The sequence below is a fragment of the Chiroxiphia lanceolata genome, chromosome 2 (assembly GCF_009829145.1).
Source record: "Chiroxiphia lanceolata isolate bChiLan1 chromosome 2, bChiLan1.pri, whole genome shotgun sequence".
NCBI classification, from domain to species: domain Eukaryota; kingdom Metazoa; phylum Chordata; class Aves; order Passeriformes; family Pipridae; genus Chiroxiphia; species Chiroxiphia lanceolata.
In genome coordinates, this window is record NC_045638.1 from 68,945,167 (window position 1) to 68,967,959 (window position 22,793).

Sequence of the window (22,793 nt, forward strand, 5' to 3'; positions counted from 1 at the left end):
CTACTTTTGTAGTGTACAATTAGATAGAGCAATTTTTTTGTAGATAGATAAAACGATTGAAACTACTGCATGTATTAGTGTTGATTCACAAAGCTCAAAAGAAATATCTAGCTCTAAGCATTTTATCAAAGGCATTTAGGGGCACAGGGATCTGTCTTGTTCAGTCTGGCTATTGGATACAATTCTTTGCAAGAAGTACAGAGAAGAATGTGATGGGAATGAATTTTGGAGTTCAAATTTAAATTCAGAATATACATTGCATTCTCCTGGGGGAATGGGTGGGAGGGGTCCAGCATGATTTATTTGAACTCCAATACTTCGTTTTTTTCAAGCATACATTGTTCATAAATCAGCCCTTAACAATGCATCCTTTAAAACAAAACAACATGCTCACTCTAAGGAAAGCCTGCGGTCATTCCTACCACTTGCAGAAACAAGAATCCAAATATGTATTTATCAAGTGTATATGCTTTAAGATAGGGCCTTCTTATACAATATTAGAAAGGAAAAGCCAGGACTATAGGAAGCTGAAGCTAGTCACACCTCCACCTTGCTCTGCTAGAGCACTCTGAGCTGTTGCTACTAGAAGTATGGCTGCATGGGCAATGGATGGCATTAAAAGTGTTGCTTTAATGAGTACTTTATGACCTACAAGGGATCCTACGGTTCAAAGGGAATGCATTCCCAGCCAGCAGTCATGTCTCACCAGGTGCATGGCAGAGCTCCGAGGTGGATGGGGCTCAATGAGCAACTGCGATGGCGTCTGTCCAAAGTTCTGTATCTGCGCCTCCATGGCCTGCGGGCAAGGGAGAGGGACTGTCATGAGTAATATGCATCAAGGAGAGAGGTCAACACACTGTGTGACAATGCAGGCATATCCCAAGTCAGCCATGAAAAAAGTCCAGAAAATTCACCCGGTGCTCTCCTCCCAGGCTGCAGACTCATCCAAGTGTTAGTATTTTGTAGACAAGCTTTGCTTCTCCTTTCAGCATGCTTCAGTTAACCAACTAACCATTCTCATTTCCAGTAAATGGCATTATATGTGAAAATGTTAACCTGTGAGGACATGCAGTTCAGGTCTTGAGAGAGCTTTTTTTTTTTGCACTAAAAACAACATATATACCTTAATAAAGTCCTTTGTAAGGAGGAAAGTATGAGGATCTCTAATAAAATAAGCCTCTGGAATCTTAAATGGGGGAAAAGAAAAGAAAACTGAGAAAGAAAATTTATGTATAAAATAAAATAAAATACTTACTATTTCAACAACCTTAGTAGATGAAAACAAAAAAATGCCAGATACAAATCTTGTCAGGTACATTAAGACTAACATAGAAGTCTTTCCAATTTGCATACATTCACTGAATGTTTATTTCATCCTTAATTTTATTGCATTTTTCATGGGCTTTCAGGCTTCACAGGTTTGAAATGAAAACTTAGCAATTTCAACACATTCTTTAAGACTTAATTCTGCTTTCAGAATAAATCTTGACTAGTTCCATAGGTAGAATACAGCTCACATACTGAAATGCTTCTGCTACTCAAATAGTTCATTCAAACAAAAATATATTTAAGATATATTCTTAAAAACTGTGGTAAAAGATTGCTAATTGTAGAATCAATACTGTTAAAGAATACTCCTTATCTTTCAGATAGGTACTATTTTATTTGACCTTGTAAAATTGAGAATAAAGCATTCATAAAAAACTAAACTGGCAGATTTTAAAATGCACCGTGCATTATGTACCTCTATATACTGTACCATGAACTACTGACCCTTAATATTTTTCTTGTGAGCTTCATGAATTTTTCATTGGCTACACAGAAGTAACATGATAAACCACCAAAAACATTACTATCTTGGTAAACTCTGTTATTTCTTTCAGATATAAATTGGTAAGAAGCACAATGAATACTTCATGATACAGAAGAATCCTTTTAATGTACATATTTTGTCATTTCTACATGCCAATCTGCGCTTCCCCTCTGCTTCACAGCATAGACATAAGAACAGATGTTACAGAGAGATTTCCTAACAGGTCACTGATGTCCACCACTCTTAATGCCCTAGATTGACAGGTATATAATGGAATACCACAAACAAACGTTTGCTGAAAAAGAAACTTATTGCAAAGTCCAGTCAAGTGGCTGAAGGACTTTCAATGGATTGTAGCCCTAGCACATTTGGCTGTAATTATCCCAGTACAGATGATTTCTTGTTTGTTGACTAATTCAGAGTGAACTTGCAGCCTCCAGGGCACAGAGTGTTTCTTAGGATCTGGTGAGCATCTCAGGTTTTATTAACATCATTTAATGATGAATTAATTTAAAAGCATAGATGAATTTTATACAAAACCAAAGCATTTGTGTGGGCATATGTGTATATGTGTGTACGTTTCCATAATAGTATCTCTTTACACACTGTGTAAAGAGATACTTTACTCATGTAGACATTTTTTATACAGGAGTATAAAAGTCACATAATGGTAGAATTTTCTATTACATTCAGTACTCTAGAACTGATTTGCCTGGTGAGAAGAAGGGAAAGGAATTACACTTGTTTGAGAATTTCTTTTTCAAAATCACAAATACTAATATTAACTATATCAGGCACTGTGTGATATATACTTCCACATATTTCTGACAATTATATTTTCAGAAAATTAACCTCCATTTTTCTATTTTTTTCCAAATAATTATCAAGGTTAATTTAATTTTAATTTTTGAAAGAATTCCATGTTGAAATAAGAGTGTGAATTGTATTTGGCAGCAATACTGAAAAAAAATCAGATTTCCCTCTCTCACCCTTTATAGCAATCCCTCAAATGATACTTATGTTCTCCCGCAGAAGCATTGAAATGAATTATTAAATTTTTTTTCCATGCAGTCCAGTTTTAATTTACACATTAACTTTCATGTTGTCCAGTCTTAGCAAATTCTGATTGTTTGGCTGTAAATTCTCCAGCAAATAAACTTTTCTGGCTTTCCCTCTCAGTTCAGGTAGATTTATGGTAGCAATAAGGAGAAGAAAGAGAAGCAGGCTACAATAACAAGCTCTCCTGTTTTTTTCAGATTATGAGGAATGGACACTTAAAATATAACTGTCAAAAGCAAGTGTTATTTTACAGCTGAAGATGTGCTGCACTCACATACTCTACGCTTCCATAATTTTAGAACATTTAAGTTAATGTCAAGTCCTTCTGCAAGCAGAAACAATGCAGAATCAAGACCTTGATATTCAGGGGATATTGAATACTTTTGCTGGCTTGCACTTACAAGATAACCACCTCTCCTTCACATGGATACTAATGTTATCCTTTTCATTCTGAAACACCATTTGTAAAACTGACACCTCTTAGAAGCATTAAAGAAACTGAACAATGTTTCTTAAAATATACCCATAACATTCAGCTACTGCACTGAGACTGCAGTCTGCACAACACTACTGCTGTGCACAGCTCCAACTGGTATTCCTCTCTGGAGCTCACAATACTTAAAAAGGACAGAAAAACCTTGTCAAAACTTAACACAGAAGATAAACATAAGTACACAGAGATAAAGTGACTGACCCAAGGGTATTCTTAATGCTGCCTCCTATCAGATAACTTGACACAAAATGAAAAGCAGGTACAGAACAGATCTGTGAATAATAATGTAATACATTGATTTGTTTACAAGAGAACTCTGTCTGTATCTGAAATTGAACTGAAAACTGCTAAGTGTACACCACAGTTTTTCTTGAGGTGTAAATCGTCAAACTTTAGATTATTTAATGGTATTAAACATTTCATTCTTATTAAACAATTCCTTTTCACCCATCAGATCTTGAATATTGTGTGCAAATATCCAGTCCCTGAGACACACATTCTAGTCACTTTCAAATTTTAATAAAATAAAGTTTCTTCTCATTTTACCTTCAAATGTCCTTTGTGAAGAAATAATATAAGCTTGGAATTCAACGGCTGCCAAATTTAACGCTTTTAAAACAGCAAAATGGCAGTTATATTAGTTTTCTCTTTCTCAATAAGGTGCTGCAGAAAAGCTATTTAGTGAACTGATTTGAGATTCCCTACTGTTTTTAATACACATAAAATGAGATTTGTACTCCAGATACTTCAGGGAGTATCTGTTAGGATATGATCATGTATTCAGAAAGATAAAATAGCTCTTAGCATACTAGTTGATAATAATAGGTCAGAATGAGGAAAGAAAAAAAATCTTCAAACTTGCTGGTAATTCAAAGCTTAAAATTAATTGACCTCACACACCCTAATTTGTGCACTCAAAGAAACCACAACTTCATAGTACTTAAGACAACAATAACATTTAACATTTAATAACATTTAATCTTATGAATAATACTAATCTTAGATACAATGATCAATATTCTCAATGTATATTGCTCAAAGAAAATAAATTATTGGATTCCAATTTTAATTCTTAAAGGCAGACTGTACATTCACAAGGACCCTTGGATGCTCCTCTGCAGCCTGGAGGATGTGGCCTTAGTGTCCATTTCCCATTGAATGAAGAGGTTGATACATCTGCTTTGCTCATTATGTAGTCTACTGAAGTATTTGGGTTTTATCTCTTAATTCTGGTTGAAATAAATACAAATATGCTATTAAATATTTCAAGCACTCTATTTCTTTATGTGTAAGAATTATCTTTTTAGTGATCATAGGCAATGTCTCCACCACCAAGAAGTGTAACTCAACAGGAGCAGAGCTGCAGAGCAGAAGAGTTAGTCTTAGGATAAAACAGGACATTCTTTCCAGTTGGAAGGGACCTACAATGATCATCCAGATAAAATGCTGACTGCTGACCAAAAATTAAAGCATGTTCTTAAGGGCACTGTCCAAAAGCATCTTAAACACTGGTAGGCTTGGAGCATCAATGACCTCTCTAGGAAGCACAATCCAGTGTTTGATCATTCTCTTGGTAAAGAAATGCTTTCTAATGTCTAGTTTATTCTTCCCCATATGCAGCTTTGAACCATTCACATGTCCTATCACTGTATACCATGCAGAAGAGGAAGTCATGTTTCTCTTGAGGAAGCCATGCTGAAACCGTGCCCTGGTTTTCCCACCAGGCTGGCGCCAGAGAGGTCTGCAGACCCCAACAGTGGCTGATCTCTGTCAGCTGCACCCCTGGCACACATGGCTTCTGTGGCTTGGGAGCCAGTTCACACACTCCAAAACTGCTCTGCTGTTTGAACGAAAGCATGGCAAATAGGGATGGCTGGTACAGCAATTTCAGAAGCACAGTCCTAATCTAAATGAAAATCCTAGAATTGACTCATCTGAAACATCACAGAAATGAAGGTTTTGTCTGCTATCTGACATACCTCTGCAAAAAGGGTAAGCTATGAAGCAGTTTATTTTTAACACACTTTTCCTCTAAAATTGTTCTTTAAAAATGCAGGTAAAGTTACCAAGGAAAACACTAACAGTCCATTTAATTTGCAAAATTGCCTTTGCTAAGTGAGATGCCCAGTGATTATCATTATTATAATGAAGAAACATTAAAGCATGAGCACTTTCACTATGAGTCATGAAGGGAAGAAAGAAATTCCTAAAAAACAGACTGCACTGCAGATAGCAAGACTAATTTTATTCTTATGTGAAGTGCCCTTGTTTTATTCATCTTCACTAATTACTACCACAGTCAGGTAGACTTTCTAAAATATTTATTATCTGAGTTTCTCTATGTTTTTATAGTGCTTTTTTTACATATTCAGGATTTTTATTGCTAATTCCCCTAATCCTGGTGTGTTTTATTCTTTGTTACCACATTCAGGTTTTTCTATAATCCCTCTTCCCCTGTGCATAGGGACTGAGTCCAACGAAGACAGGAAATCTGTAGGAATTTGAGAATATGTACCACAGCAATAGTCATCCAACTCTGCCTTTCCTATAAGTTTACTTAATTTTTTCATCCAAGTAAACAGAGGAATTCTTTATGTGCTCTCCCGCACATGCACCCAGCACACTCAACAGCCCCCAACACTGTCTTCTTCATAGCACATATGATTGACAGCCCTTTAGTGGGTAACGTAAACAACTTGAAATGTTTTTGTTTTGTACCAGTGGTGTGAGATACTGCTTTTTTCTTTGCATCTATTGATGTTAAGCAGCATTGGTATCTTCAGGACTTTTGATAAGTTAGATTAAGAATATCGAATTCCATTTTATTACTCTATGGTTGGAGGAAAGAAGTACAGTAGTTTAAACAAAAGCAATGACTCAACTATTCTGGAGGCTTCAATACAGTCAGTTATTTAATCAGAATGCTTAAGGAACTGCAAGATCCACTAAAAGGGCACCGAAATGGATTTTCTCCACAGGTCACTACTTTATTAATTTAGCAATGGAGAAAGGGGCATCTTTAAGCTCCTTCCCCTCACAGAACGCATCTCACTGGATCCAGTGTGCAGTTAAATGCCTCCCTAGTAGAACACCAACAGCTCAGAGCTGACCTTCAGTTTCCTCCCAGAATGTTCAACCCTGCACTTCTTCCTCATTCTCCTGTGAAAGGAAAGAGTACTGTGAAAGGAATGAGAATGTGAAAGGTAAGATCTCCCATTCTTTTTAAAAGCATGAGTCACATCAGTGATCTTGTTTGTCTCAGGGAGTGCTGCCTATTAACTTTCACATTTACCTCATTAAGCTACTAATTGTGATACCCAGTTCTCCCCTCTTTCACCCTTATAGCTCTCTCATCCTTGCCCCTGGTAGTCCAATATGCCACTCATGATAAAAAGTATTGCCAGCTTAAGCAAGCATTTGGTTAATGGACTGCAAATGGGAAATAAATTCAATACATCTCACAATCAGAAACAGAGAAGGTGAAGCAAAAATACCACAAAGACAGACTTCCTCCAGCCAGGGCAGGTTTAGGTGACAGTGTTCCTCACTCTTTCAGGAATACTCTCATGAGCAAGATTCCCATGTGCCTGAGCACAAATGCTTCCTTTTCGTCTCTAGCAGCCATTCCCCGGAATGGGTCTTGCACTCAGACCATGGCAATTTCACTGCCTTTTCTTCCCTGCTGTTTGCCTACATACAAGGCAGACAAGGAGCATCCCTTTGCTTTAAAGTCCATGCTCTGCAAAACTCTAAACATAGCCCGGAATTGAAGTCATTTATTTATTTTTAATTTTGCTTATAACTACATTCAAAAATTATTTTTTTCTCTTTTGTATAGTCTAGACTAGACTAGACTATTTCAGTTGGAATGGACCTACAACAATCATTTAGTCCAGTTGTCTGACCACTTCAGGGCTGACCAAAGGATAAAGCATGTTGTTGAGGGCATTGTCCAAATGCCTCTCAAACACTTTTGCAGTGTTTGACCACCCATTCAGTAAAGAAAAGCTTCCTAATGTTAAGTATAAACTTCCCCTGGCACAGCTTTGAACCATTTCCATGTGTCCCTGAATACCAGAGAGAAGAGCTCAGCATCTCCCTTTCCACTTCCTCTCCTCAGGTAGCTTCAGAAAGTAATGATGTCACCCTTCATATAAAGAACATTTTATTTTTCCAGTTTTATGCCATTATTTCTTCAGTTGAACTATTGTATTTCTTATGTTCATGTTTGTAATTATTCCTGTACCATAAAGATTGGTAACATTTACTGAAACTCTTGTGTTCACTGATGTCATGCCAAATGAAATCATTGCTCTGTCATCATACTTCCAAATCTGCATTAAGTTTATAGAAGAAAACGTTGCTTTCTTTGATCATTAAGTTACTGAGTACAAACATCAGAAAATATTTTACTGCTAAATTGCTTTTGTGAGAGATGTAATAGCATGATGCAATAATTCATCAAATATGTAACTTAATGACATAACTAGTCAAGGTTTTCAAATCTGGGCAATCAGGATTTTTTAGTTTTAGATAAGTTGCAATTGTCCTTAAATCATTTCCCTATTGTTGCATAATGAGCACCCTCAGAAACAAGGATTTCATCTTTTCTGAAGTCATTCCCCCATTTCTTTTAAAACAAGAATTTTTGTTGTTTTGGGATTATAAATATTTAAGGTGACTGGCTGAAATAACTTCTCATCACCTAAACTCTATCTATATAAGGAAAGACTTCCATATCCTCTTCATTATTCAGACACCAACCCTTATGGTCAGATTCGAAACGCTACATGGACAAAAGCTCTACGTGATTTATTGGGTGAGAGGCCTATCTAGATGATCTTTCCCATGTGGTGTTTAGGTCTATGGAACAAACTTCTCTTTGACATCTTGATTCTGCAATGTAAATTGCTAAAATGTACACCTGTAACGTACAATTTCCCCGTTGATACTACCCTTTTGTACTACTCCTTTACACGATGGTAATCAAAGCCTAACAGCATACAGAATTGCAGATGTATCTTGTATTTGCAAACCAAGCCAAACCAGCTTCATTTCCTCAATGTGACTCCTGTTGTATAAATCCTGTTACTAAAGAGAAATTCTTCACTCTAAGGCCTTAGTAATACCTTACTCAGAACATCATCTTCTGTTCTGGCCAAACTGTTCCTTTCTTCTTGAGTTTCTGTCACCAGTTTCAAGTTTCAAGAAATTCATGTTCTTGTTATTACCAAAATTCCTCTTGAAGCTATTCTTGCCTGCACCTTTCTGTCTTCGTTATTTTTAAAAAATTTACCATTACAGTCTTAGGTTATACATATCTCGTACTCCTTGTCATTCCCACTCAAGAGTTTTTGCTTTTAAGCCAAGTGTTTCCTTTCCTCTGCCTTATGTCACCCTTTAACTAATTTATTTTTCTCTTTTGCATATGAAATACAAGCCAGGATGATGAAATCTTAATTTGAGTTTTTAGATCTTTGGGATGGATTTTTTTTCTTTTAAACAGAGTAAACTTATGAAACAAATATTATTTTCTCAAAAGGCTGCTAGGATTCCAAGTACATTATTCCTAAAATGAAAAGTTATTTCAAGGCTTTTCTAAAGCATAGATAAATTTGTTACATTTTCTTGGTAAAAAATAAAAAATTTTCTTAATTTTTAAATGCAGATTCTCTTCTGACTGGAACCACTACACGTTTTCAAAGTCTACAAAAGGGAAAACAAAAACCAAAACAAAATATGTATGAAAACTGTCATTAGCATCCCTTAGTTGGCAGTCACTAAAATTTACAGGCATTTAAAAAAAACCAAAAACACTGCTTCTGTCTGGGATGCTACAATTGTTTCCACATGTGAAAAGTAGTGTGTGACAGCCAGAGAGCCTGAAGTTCCAGTTGTGCCAGGCTAAAAATTGCCAGTAGTATTTTTCAATATACCATCAACTGCATTTCGAAACCTGCTGAATTTTACAAGTCAAAAGTATATAAAATAAAGAAGGTTTGGTTTTGTTTAGAAATACTTAACTAGATTATATTATAGAATATCTCAGTGAATTCACTAATTAAAAAATAAGTCCCAAAGGTCAACACTAGAAAATCCCATAAAGCTTTGGGAAGGCTGCAAACATAATTTCTCTGCATTAACAACAATACCAAGACCCATCTGTTCCTGTGGTAATTCCTTCACTTATATAAGGCTCCCAATGACTGCATTTCTAACTCTTTCCAAACCTTTCCCTTCCTTCTCCTTTTCAACAAAAGCTCCAAATGTCTTTTCTGTCCTTTTCCTCTCGTTGTTCATCTGGCCTCTCATACTCCCTCCCTCAAGAGACAGGAATTGTGTAAGTACCCATCTTCCCATGCAATTCCATTTTCCCTCGTTCATCCCTCATTATTACTTCTCTTCATCAGATGGAGAAGCTGCTCACCCTGACCTGTTAAACACTACAGCACAAGCAGGGCTTTATTCTGGGTAAAAATTGATACTACTTTTGGTTTTCTTACTATTCAAAAACAATTTTAAAAGGATTTCAAACTCACACTGCACAGATTCATCATCATTTATACTAACCAGAATGCTGAGCTGAAAGTAGAAGCTAGTTATTCTGTGGCAATGAAGACAGTGGTATTATACATTTATACAATAATAAAGCCCCAGATGCTGTGCAGGAGTAAAAATGCTATAAAACAGAGAAGGTACTTGTTAAAAATCTCTTGTTATTTTCCTCTCCATCGAGGCAGAAGAAAGAAACTTCTACTGTTCACGAAGATCTCCTGGGGAAAGAGACACAGAGCAAACTCCAGTTTGGACAAAACAGCAAAACTGAGCACCTCTGTCCTTATTCTACAGCCTGATCTGGCAAGCAGAAGCAGTCAGCCTGACTTCCACTCACAGCTCTCAATAGGCCAATGCACCAAGTGAAAAAAACAGTGGTATTTTGGAGGAAACTTTGGCATTGAATATTTCTGAAGGACTCCTGACTTTCAAGTTGGGTGACTAAATGGCTTGTGACTTCTAGCCATGAAAGGTCACGGAGAGCGGAAAGAGACTGGCTTTGCTGTTTCCCATGTTGCTGCCAGAAGAAGAGAAAAAACTACAAGTACCCTACACTTGTTAAGTGCTTGGGAAGTAACTGGGAGTGAATACAAGGAAGTAGTATTGGGCTACTTTCCATGTTTTTCAGGGATGCTGATTTCATTTGAATTGCGCACTGCCTCTTACAGATTGCAAAATTTTACTCTGTGCTGATAGAAGGGAGAACTTGTTGGGGACCTTGTCAGGTTTAATACTATTTATTACCTCTCCTTGTCTTTGGTTTTGTTTAAGAGACTGCATATGTTTTTAAATGTCATTTTTAGGAGCACAGAGTCCTTTAGGTACAGGTATCTGATTCCTAAAAATGCAACAGTAGTATCAGCAGGAGTTTTCACTGAAACTTTGAAACTTTGACCACAAATTTTAAACCTATTGACTTTAGCCTAATTAAGTCAGCAAAGGACCAACCACTCAGATGGCAGGTCTTAAACAATGAAGACTACAGAAGAACTGGCTGTCTGGAAGAAATTCCATTCATGATGTATCAATTAAAAAAATTTCTGCATTTAATTTATAAATTAAAAATTTATAAAGATAATCATGAATTAAAACAAAACAAATGCAATTACAATAGAACTTAATGTAATCATAAGAGGTACAGATTAATGGAGTTACTGAAAAAGCAGTTGTGTTCATATCACGCTTACAGCTATCATCATAACAGAACGTAACAGAATAAAAGATTCAGATGAAAACATCACAATTTTTCTATCTGCCTACATTGTACATTCTTCCTAACAACTGATTTTCACAGTGTTTGCTCATTCTAGTTTGAGATGATCCATCTAAAGAGACTTCTACAATTTATCTTATGTCTACAGCCATATTATAGCCTATAGAACTTTGAAAATGTCTGCCATTTTGTCTAAACTTTTGTTTTGACAAATTTGACCCTGCAACTGCTAGTTAATCTGGAATCAGACATAGCAACATCCCCATCTCAGCTGGCATGATCTCTCCATATTCCTACCTTTGCTACACATTCGCTTTGACTGTTATTTTCCATCCAACTCTTGAAATCCTGTTCCTAAATCAGTCTTCTCCGTTCTCTTATCACTAGGATGCTCTTCCTCTCTGAGATCTTTTTGGTAAAGCAGCACAAAAAATAACACTCCATGTTCATGAGGAATTTCAACCAAAACATGAGAGAAAGGTGCTCTACTAGTGACTTTTCATACCCTGTGGCAATTTGGCCAGTAGATGACAAGGATTCAAATAATCATAAGCAGGTAGTCTTTTAAACTACTGGGACAGTGACATCTTTTGATGTAGAAATAAATAAATGAAGGTATAGGATTTAGCCTAGAGAATCTAATTTTTGTGGAAAATAAATGTTATTAATAGCTCAGATAATGAGTAACCTTTGCTGCCAAGTAGAATAACTTACACATGTTTCAGAAAGCCATTGTGCAGAACATACACATCACATTTATTTCTACTTATTTTTACAATTAAGAACTTCCCCTGTAGGAAAACACAAAAGAAAATGAGGTAAACAGCGAGGCAAACTGCAGAACAGGTCTTCTGAAAGCTTGGCAGTAATAAAAGAAGAAAGGGTACTTAATCACTAAAGCATGCAATTTAGCTATGATGTTTTTTGCTCTGGTTTATTATTGAAATAAAACACGATGACTGAAGACATTTTTAATGCTTGGAAAGTAGGACAGGCTCAGTAAACCATAGTATCTAGTATATGCATTTTGTTCTTCTTTTATAAATATAAAATCATACAAAATTAAAAATGTGACTTTATGTTCTACTTCTGCTTTGACAAAAAAAAATAGCAAAAACCTTGAGTAAAATCTTTCCTTGTTAATGAAATAAAATTAAGTAAAGAATGTGGCAATACAACATTAGTGGGTTTTGTTTTTCATCTGAACAGAAAGTAAATGCTGGCTTATCTCTCTGCTCTCAGCCTGATCTTTCGATCACAAATCATTTGCCTTGTTCCCACTTCAAGAAAGTGCACTGAGATTTTGAAAGCACATACACTTCACTACAAATTGTAGTTATGATGAGGATCCAACCATCTGCCAACTTTCAATTTATCCACTGCAGGACACAAGATCTATTTCAGAGAACAGACAAACCTTCAAAACTTACAACTGAAAAAGGACTGACAGAGAAGTAGGTAAAACATACATACTGAAAGCTGTCACACAGAGTATTCATCAGGTTTCAGTGTATATTAGAAGTTCAGTTTTGGAACAAGGTTATACTGTTACATTTAAAATAAATGTTCTCAGTTATTTGCAGGGTTTAGGTTATAAAGAAATAATTTTGTTAGGAGTATTTCCCAGAACACATTCTTCAAAACTTCACTTTGTTCTTGACATAAATTGAAAACAATAATATAGATATGCTGTATACAGGCTTCGAAGTGACATTAAAGAGGCACATTATCAATATGTTTAAAACATTTAGAAAGCTCAGCTTTGCATCTTTCTAAGTGAATGACTAGATACTTAGACTTAGTAATATCTGTTCCAATAAACTCCTGTGTGGGAAATGTTTTGAATAATAGTTAATTTATGCTGAGGTAGTGACAGCATAATATAACTGAAATCTGTGCTAATAGGAAAAAAGAAGCCCCTTCCAGCTATTTCTGCTACAATCAGCTGCAGCAATTTTCACCCCACCTCCCTCTTTCGCATAAAATATTACTTTCAGTCTATGTGAAAATGCTTGTTGCTAATTTTAAAAATCAATAATTGCTACCTGTCATCCATATGGAGAAAACCAAAAAAAACCAGACAATAAAGAAGAAATTTTCATGTACAAGACTGATATATATTTCTTTTATATATTTCTGCAATAAAAGAGAGCAATTGCAGTTAATGTTTTTTTCATATAGGCAAAACATTAAACTCAGTTTGGGTAAGACTCTGGGATTTAAAATGCATACAAAATTTCTAACGTAGATGAGAATGGGCCAAACAATTTATTCCAAATAATACTTCAAGTGGGTTGAAGTATCAGAATATATTTTCCAGGGCTATGGGTTACTTAAAACTCACCCTAGTATTCCTCTGATGAATGAATGAATAGGTTGATTGAAGTCTCATCAGCTAAATAAGTTATCATCAGTTCTTTGGTTCGAATGCTCAGTGTAAAGTTGGTGATGTGCATTGAGTGGCAGTGCTTAGGTCTACCTGAATGCTGAACTTTTTAATTGCAAGTACAATAAGTAATAAACAAATCCAAACCCTAATACACCATTTTGGACAAAAGCCCCACCTGTATGCCACAATTTTTTTTTGCTTTCACGAATTGTGTCCTTTCTTGATTATGAAAAGATTCTTAATTCTCATAAACATATAACAGCATGATCCAGGAATGGTCGTGGACTCAGAACATCACAGATTCTCTAAAATATTGACTAACTGACCATCTCTAATACATTCATTAGCTCGAGATATTGTGATAAATCATTAATCTAACTGTGGATAATTGCTTTAACCAATTGTAGAAGGATATTTTCAGACTGGAGTCCTATAGATCAGATCATGATTTCTGACTCCTTGTTTTAAATGGTTTGTGTTTCTCAGGGTAAGTGCTCCCAAAAAGTTATTTCATAGTTAAATTGGATGCATAATTAAAATGTTTCAGTTATTCTGAAGTAAGCACCTTCTGAAAGCCCTTTCCTCTGAACAACAAACAGATAAAAGTGCATACATTAAAATCCAAATAAAAGCCTATACATTGGGAAATTACTGCATGGTAACTGACTTCATGCAATTTATATCATTCCCTATTGAATATTCTAATTTAAGGTGTCTTTTCCTGTATTCAGTGTCTTTTGCAGGAATCTTTACCTACAAAAATAAATATCTTACCCTCAAAAAGTCCCTGTGTTTTTCTTCTTGATCTACAGAGAACTATCATAACAAACTGACAGCAAGTAAAAATTATTCCTTTCCCATTTAGTGAAGAGGATATTGATCTCTGAAACTCACTGTTATATCCCTAGCTGTTCCAAGAGTGAAACATAAAAATTCCTTTAGTTTTCTGTTGATAATCTCTTAATGCATACAAAACACACTCACAGGCCAAAAATAGTATAACATAATCACTTTTTTTTCCCCCAAATCAGTATAAATTTGGAAAAAAATCCTTGTTCTGTATGTCTGGGAAGAACAGTATTTGGGAACGAACGAGATGTAAATTTCTTGACAAAAATCAATAGAATGCAAGTACACATTTCTAAGAAAAGAAAAGAGCCCTTGGCATATAGGAAAATAATTTCTACTTTAATGACAGCTTTTACTCGAATACCTTCAATTAACTTTGAAAAAAGTAGCCATTGATACTATATGCAGCTTCCTACTAATTTCACCACTATCCATATTCATGCCTAAGCAGAAAGGAAGGAAAGACCATCCCTTGTATGGAGGCAATTAAGTACAAGTGAACATGTTAAGTGGCCAGTGCTGTGGGTACAATTCAATCAAGCAGATCCATAGGGGTGGTTTTGATATTCTTGTCACATCAAAGAAACGGCTCCCAGAAGAAAAAGATCTTAACGAGTTAAAAATGAAATCGGAATAAATAAGAATAACTATGAGCGAAAGAAAGAATGAGCACATGGTGGCAAGGGCTGGTGTTACCTTGAAAGTGTTATATAGTGCTATTAGAATGGCGTGTTAATTTTTTCCTCATAAATTTGCCAGGTTCAGTCACCAGGGAAAGGCTAGCATTCCAGTTCCTTTTGTTAAAGATATATCTATCTTACTGAGTCTTGACAGCCCTATCATGTCAGCCCTCTGTAGTAGCAAAAAGTGTTTCAGCAAGGAGGGGGAAAAAAAGAAAGGAAAAAAAAAAAGTGAAAACTGATGTGATCTACTCTGCTTCCTGTGGGCATATTTCACTATAGCAGATCCAGAGGGATGCTTTGTTATTCCTGTCAGATCAAAGAAAGAGATAACAGAAGGAAATATAAGAGGAAAAATATAACCCAGAAATGAGGGTAGCTGAAAAGCATTGCATCTACTTCTTCATTATGACTTTTCAAATTATTTAAATATGCTAAATATCAAGTCACCACCAAAGAAATAAATATTGCATAGGCCATATGCTCTGTTAGCTGCCAGAAAAACTGTTCTACTAGGATTAGTTTATGGGCACAGCAACTGCCTGTCAAACACTAGTAATTTTAATCATTTTTCAATTTGCTGTGTGAGTTGCGAGTATCCTCAGGTATTTTGACAGGTGGCTGCTCAGAAAAAATATCTGAGCCCACTAGCTTCACACTGCCTTGCTTTCCTACACACACGCAATTCCTGCCAGACTGGGGGGATACAAATGTTTGGTGAAGATGCAGCAGTCAGGGAAGTCGCTGTAAGCTGGATTTTGCAACTTGACACAAGGATGATACCAAGTTAGTCTAAAGTCTGGGGCAATCCAAAAGCTGAAATGGTTTTTCAAAATATTTCTAATCACAAACTAGGTGAAAGTCTAAAAAAGAAATAAACAGAGGTCTGACTATGATTTAAAAGCAAACAAACAAACAAAAACCCAAATAAAACTAATCAGAAAACCTGAAATAGGATTTTTCTTCAACTAGATGTGCTTTCAGTACTACATGTGATTAGCCTTGTATGTACTAAACTGCTCATTTTTTTGTGTTTAATCTACAAGGTATTTAATTAAGGTAGTAATAAGCAAAAATAATTTTAACTCATCTGTTTCATTTTCTAATGACCAGGCTTTGTTTTTCCCTTTCAGCCACAACACTTTGTGTCATACAAGGTTCTAACTTGAAAAAAACACATCTCTAGGATTTTTGGATGCCCAGATTTCCAGGTGTTTGGAGAAAAAATGAGGCTCCTAAAATCTATAGACATTCTGCGAGAAAACAGAGGAGGAACTGTATTTTACCAAAGAAGTGGACCAGTAGCACTGGAGCATCACAAATAAACCACATTTCCTATGTTGTTCTTTATACATTAGCATTCTCAGCATCAATCCCCTGAAGTCAGCCAAGTCTGTCCAGAGGAAAGGATTTGGATTATGATGTAAACTAACAGTAAAGACAATTCCAAATAACATCTAATGTTCAATATAACTACTGTTTACATATTAAAAAGAGATACAGACTTTGTACCATGGATGTTCTGTCATGTTTCTCCACAGGAGAGGACTGTCATGGTAAAGTTCATTATCAATTACTGCCTTACGAGTACAAGATGAGTTAAGCTGTCATAATTTTCTCAGCTAGAAATCCTGTGCTGTCAAACAGTGTCAATTTTTAATCTGACAAAAGGAAGAGAATTATCTGTTATTTTGACCTCTAATTTCTTGACATTTTAATGTTGTAATTGCTGTGGTTAGTGCTGCATCCATTATTCCACCTATCAAATAAGAATGAACCGATATCCTTAAGCTGTTCTTCAAGCTTTCACCTCACTGCTTTTACTTTCAAAAGGAAAGAATTTAGCAACAGAATAAAATAGGTTGAAATAAAAAAAATATAATTTGGGGCCTGGAAAATGTTTGTTACACATTTTTTTCCCTCCTCATTACAATATGAAAACCATTTTGCAATGGGCAGACTAAGAGAGACCATTAGAACTGATAGAACTGGAGAACTTCCCAATTTCTAATCATAAAAGATCAAACCCATAAAATTCAATTTTATACATTCTGTGGAGCATGTAAATCAGGACTTTCATGTTGCTCTCATCGCTACTTGAGATAAATTATGATCAAGTATTTTTTGTGGTATCAGAAAATTACAAAGTTGTTTGAAAAATCAAAATCAGTATGTTGAAATGAAATCAGCTTATTTTACCCATCCAGTGCAGCTCTTAAGTTGCCAAAGAGTTATTACAGAAGCAGATGTATGTGATTTCATAGACTGTAGTAATCTAAAACTTAATTCTATCCAGCATTCTGGTTTCAACCGTTGGGAATTTTCAAAATGTAAAAAGAAGAAAGCAAGTCAGATGCAAAGTCTTCTACTGAATAGGCTGAAAGAGAGAAAAAGCACAGGATGACCATTTTTCCACTGTTAAACAGTAGAGAGTTCTTGGAGGTCTTCCAATGCATGTGAGAAAGAGGCAAGGAATGGTAGGGATAAGTTGTTTCACCATTGAATACTTTTTTTTTCTAGTTACATGGCTACTGAAGTGACTTCTTTAACATTCTTCACAGAAAGCTAAGAACATATTCCTTAGTGGTTAAGTGAGATGCTCAAGCAAAGGGTAAAAATGAAAACACCAAGGTATAGCATAAACAGGTCATGGGGCCCTGCCAGTTTAAATTATGTCTTTCAATCAACTCAGACCTAAATGGGAGGTTTGGTTTTGTTTTTTTTTTCTTTGGAGACTTATTTCACTGGATAGATTCTGCTGGGACTCAGCTCAATATGAAATTAGTTACGGCCACAGTTTGAAGAGGTTACTGCCATGCTTGAGCCCATTGGCCTGATAATGGCTCCTGACAATAAGGTTGTATTGATCGGCACATTTTACCACCCTTTATTGAGAACATTGCCATCTTCCGTGAGACAAAACCAAAATATTTCAGTTTGTTTACAAAATAAACATCAAGAGCATTTAGATACTGAGACATGCATTTTTCTGGATAACTGCAGAGTGCAATCAATGCTAAATTGCAGTGTTTCTAAATTAAGATGCCAGACATCACCACCTGCCACTGTAAAATATGATAAACAATTGTCATCATTATTTTTAAGGGTGCTAGTATTCCTATCCTTACATTTCTGCATTTATAAGGGGTCTTCAGAGCCTTTTAAAATATCTTTTTGCTTTTTATTTATTTTCTGGAATATCTACAAAAAGCCAAAATAAAGTAAAACAAAACCAAACAAAAGCAAAACAAACAAGAACAAAAAAGCCAAGAAAACAATATATATATTTGTAACAGAAACATGACATCCAAATATATGGTCCACTAGATCATCAAGATGTCAAATGCTTTATTACTACATTAGAGAATGTCTGCTAGTTTTATAAATAGAGCCCAGGAAAACAGAAGGCAGGCCTAAATCTGTCTATATTTACACATGTACTGTTAATCCTGATTAGAAGTGAATAAAAAGTACTTTTTAAATCTTCTTATGACAAAGCACAAATCAACAATGCCTGAGATCTCTTGCAGGAGAAAGCACACTATTTTTAAATGGATGCATACTACTTTTTATCTATATATAACAAAAATTAGAAGGATTCATTTTTCCTGGACTTGTTGCCTTCTCATTGCTAACAATGAATTTTATTTACAAATCCAACTTGTGGCAATGAAGATAAAGTTAAATAACCCAAGAAGAGGTTTATATGTTATTGACTGAAAGGGCATGGGTTAGATATACAAGTGAGTGAACAAAAACATCTCCATTAATTTTTTTAAATTTCTGATGACAAGTTATGCATGTTAGTAGAGTCACAGGAGAGCTAAAGAGTCTCATCATGTTATAAGATGTTAAATAAGGTGAATAGACAAATAGACCTCAATCCCACAAGCTGCCCTGTGGGAGAAGGCCTTTAAAGTCAAGACACAGGAGTCTGCCCATGCAAATCAGGACCTTAAGCCGTGAAAATCCCTTGTGTTCATGGTGCTTGACACCTGTTTTATACTTTAAAAAGCATTGCTTCTTTGTATCTCTAGAAAAGCATGACTCTTTTCATGTTCAACGTTTTAAATTCAGAAAACTATTACGTACATATCAACATTAAATATGTGAGGCAAGGGGAAATCAAAGCAACTCTAGTCATTCTTAAAACTAAGCAAATATTAATTGCTTAGAAAATCTAAACTTTGCAATGCATAGAGTGAAAATCCAGCTCTAGGAAGCCGGGGGTCTGAATGGTTTTTTTATTTCCACTCCTAAAAAAGCATCAAATGCAACAGGATGCAGCAACACACTGCTAAAAACCAACATGACAAAACCCAATAGTTAGCTGAATATGAACGGTTTCTCAAATCTATTTCTCTCTGAAATCTCTAGATTTCTGTCTCCAAGATTGGAAAATAAACAAACAAACAAACAAAACCTCATTGCCTGGCAATGTATAAATTATTACTGTTTTGCATACAGCAGATGGCAGCTATCTGGGGGAATGGAAGACTGTGTGTAGAGCTTCATCACAGCAGTACTCATCTAGCAGCTGTTGCTTCTTCACACTTTGCGCAAAATTTCAATTGTTTTAGCCAACAAATGGATGGTATTAGAAAATCATCATTCAAACTAACAGTCTTACTAAAAACAAATACAGTCACTGGAAGGAAACATGTATCAGGATATCTATAACAATTTTTTAAAAAAAAAACCCAATTAATTTAAAATACTTGTATATATATACACATATATATATTTTACGCATACATATTTACAAACATAAATACTTGTATGCACAACAAATAGCAAACATTTTCTGTTTAGGTAACAGTTTAATTATACTTTATGTGATTAAAACAAAAGTAATCTGAATATTTGCTGCTGTAACTCTAGCAAATATATTCTTTCTCAGACACATTCTCACCAACATCGTCTGACTGAAAAGGTTAGATTTTTTCTCCCTATGATGATGATGCAGTTTTTTCTTTCAGTTTTTCAGTTCTACTAAGTGAACTTAATAAAAGTAAATGATAAAAAGTTGTAGACTATATATTACAGAACGTACATTGCATTACAATTTGCCACATCATAACTGACTATTAAATATATTAGGGACATCTGTTTTATTGCTAGTTGCCTAGGGCAACTAAATTCTGAAGTTGCCTAAGGACTAAATTCTGAATCAAGTCACACACCAGTTTTCTCCAGCAGTGAAAGATGGAAGAAGTACCATTTCTTGTGAGATGACAGCAGTTTTTAGAATGAAACGGCAGTAAACACCTACCTCCCTGAGGACAGGATCAGTGATACTGTCCAGGTTCACAGAGCCTTCATATGTTAGGTAGTGGAAAACATTGAGTGCACGCACTGCTTCTGGTCCTCGTTGCTTGTAGCCAAATATAAGGTCAATCCACTGATGAAGTTGACATGATACAAACTCACTTTCCAGGGCCTGCAAGTGAAATTCAGGGTTAGGAAGTAACTGAGAAAACATAATAGGTATTATTAAATTTTCTGTTCAGGCTTATTTAATACATTTGAAATCCTTCAAACATTAAAAATTGTAACTGGATATACTGAGAGAAGGACTAAAAGGATATTCTCTTTTCCCTCATTTTATATCATGTTTCTTCTTAGCTACTGGATTTCTCCTAACTGCAAGGGTTTTAATTATAAATGTTTGGGCTCGTCAAGTTACATAATTTTTCAAAATAACCTGATGAAAGTGGGAAAAACATTCAAAAACCCAATCTTCCAACTCATTTTCTAACTACTTCAATTAGCCTTAAATCTAAAATGAAAATTTGAGAATTAAAAAGTTGTATCAGGAAAATGAGGTTCTGAACTCCATGTGCACCTTGTGACTGGTTTCTCAAAGAAGAAATCAATCACAATTAGGTTGGTTCACTACAGAAAACAGAAGCCATGACTAGCTAGCTTAAAAATGTGTTCAAGGATTGCTATTCCTTTACTCAGCATGTGGAAAGAGGTTAATTCTAGACAGAGGACATGATGATAGTATTACTCTTGAGCCTGATCCAATCAATATGCCTTTATCAGACACAACTGGCATCTTTAGTAGATATCATTGCCTGAACTGGAGTTTTAGAAAGCTGAAGGCACTACATAGTTTCTCTTTACCCCCCTACCAGACTACCTGTCCTAGTTTTCCATGAGTCTGTACCCTGATTCACAAATAATTCTCCTACAAAGACTCACTGTGTATTTAAGATAGCATTCTGACACACTCATTCCTTTATTCCTAACGCTACCTTCAAATACAAACAGTGATAAACAGGAACAGGTATTTAGATAAAGATTTATAGTTCATCGATGAAGTTTTTATACATGTCCTTGCCCAAACTCCATCACAGTCCCAGTTTTGAACAGTGTCATATGCCTAGTTCCCTTTGATGAGAACAAGTGCAGTTCAGTTCTCAAATTTGGGAACTAATTTTTCATTAGTTTATTAGAAAATAATAAAAGAAAACACAGAATCACAGAATGGCTTAGTTTGGAAGGGACATCTGGAAATAACCTGGTCCAAAATCTCTGCTCCAGCAGGGCCACCTAGAGCAGGCTGCCCAGGACTGTACCCAGGTGTCTTTTTAACATCTCCAAGGATGGAGACTTCACAACCTCCCTGTGCCAATGCTCCATCACCATCAGAGTGAAAAATATGTTTCCTGATGTTCAGAGGGAACCTCTTTTTTCAATTTGTGCCCATTGCCTCATGTCCTGTCACTGGGCACCACTGAAAAAGATCCTGATTTGCTCTGCTGAAAAAATACCAGCCTTAGTACAATTTATTATGTAAACATCTATGTCAAGCTTACTACTACTCACTGCATACAGGTAGAGCTGAAAGTTACCCTGTACGTTACCTAATACTTTTCATTCTTAAAGATTGTGGGTTTTTTTGTCCTTCCTCTGAGAAATCCTAATTCCTCCGTTGTTTTTATCACAGTGCCACTACTAAGCACAAACACTACCCAGCTACGACAGTTTCACGTCTGCCCAAGGAAAGTTCAGATTCTTCAAGGAGATAAATGTTGAGAAAAGATTATTCATTTTGTTCATTTACATCAAAAGGAGGCTGCTTCCAAAATAATCATCGGTCACTGTAGCACCCTGCCGTTCACTGCTTACAGGCAGCTGCCCCCTGCCCACCCTCCCCCCCCAGGAACAGCCTCAGATAGGGCAAATCACATGGGGCTGGCTTGCTGGGTATCGCATGCGATCGTTCCTCAGATATTTTCCTCAGATGTAATGATCATCGTGGAAGAGGAATTCTCTGTGCTTTGGTGGAAAACTGGACCCTTTTCTGTCAAAACCGGGGACTGTTATTTCTGAGGAAAATGGATGGGAATGCTCTGGCTTAAAAGCTGACATGTGGTTCAGTTTTAAAGGGCTTAAGTTCAACATACTGTAAAAAGCTTTAAAGAAATGTTGCAGACAACCATAGAAAGTTTTGTTGTTTCTTTTTCAAAATCAGAAGTCACCACATGCATATAGTGAGTGATATTATTTAAATAGGATTAACGTTGCTTAATACTAAATACGAAATACTATTAAGCTAATACTATTTGATTTCAAAGTATGACTGCCAATAAATAATTAAAAAATACCAAATCCTTAATTATGTTACACCGTGTGTGTACAACATGATACAGTCAGCAACTACATCATCCCATATAATCTTTTTCACTGGACTTTTACCTCAATTAGAGTGCAGGATGCTAGCATGCAAGGAT

General features: G+C 35.7%; 1 protein-coding gene across 4 annotated transcripts in view; it reads right to left on the reverse strand.

The window, feature by feature from the left end:
- NBEA (neurobeachin) overlaps positions 1–22,793 on the reverse strand; it is a 477,681-nt gene that overhangs the window by 25,690 nt on the left and 429,198 nt on the right. For all 4 annotated transcript variants that reach the window (XM_032678783.1, XM_032678782.1, XM_032678781.1 and 1 more), the window contains 2 exons: positions 20,324–20,491; positions 707–796 (listed from right to left, as the gene is read on the reverse strand). In XM_032678783.1, coding sequence (XP_032534674.1) covers positions 707–796; positions 20,324–20,491 — 258 coding nt within the window. The remainder of the gene's footprint in view (positions 1–706; positions 797–20,323; positions 20,492–22,793) is intronic.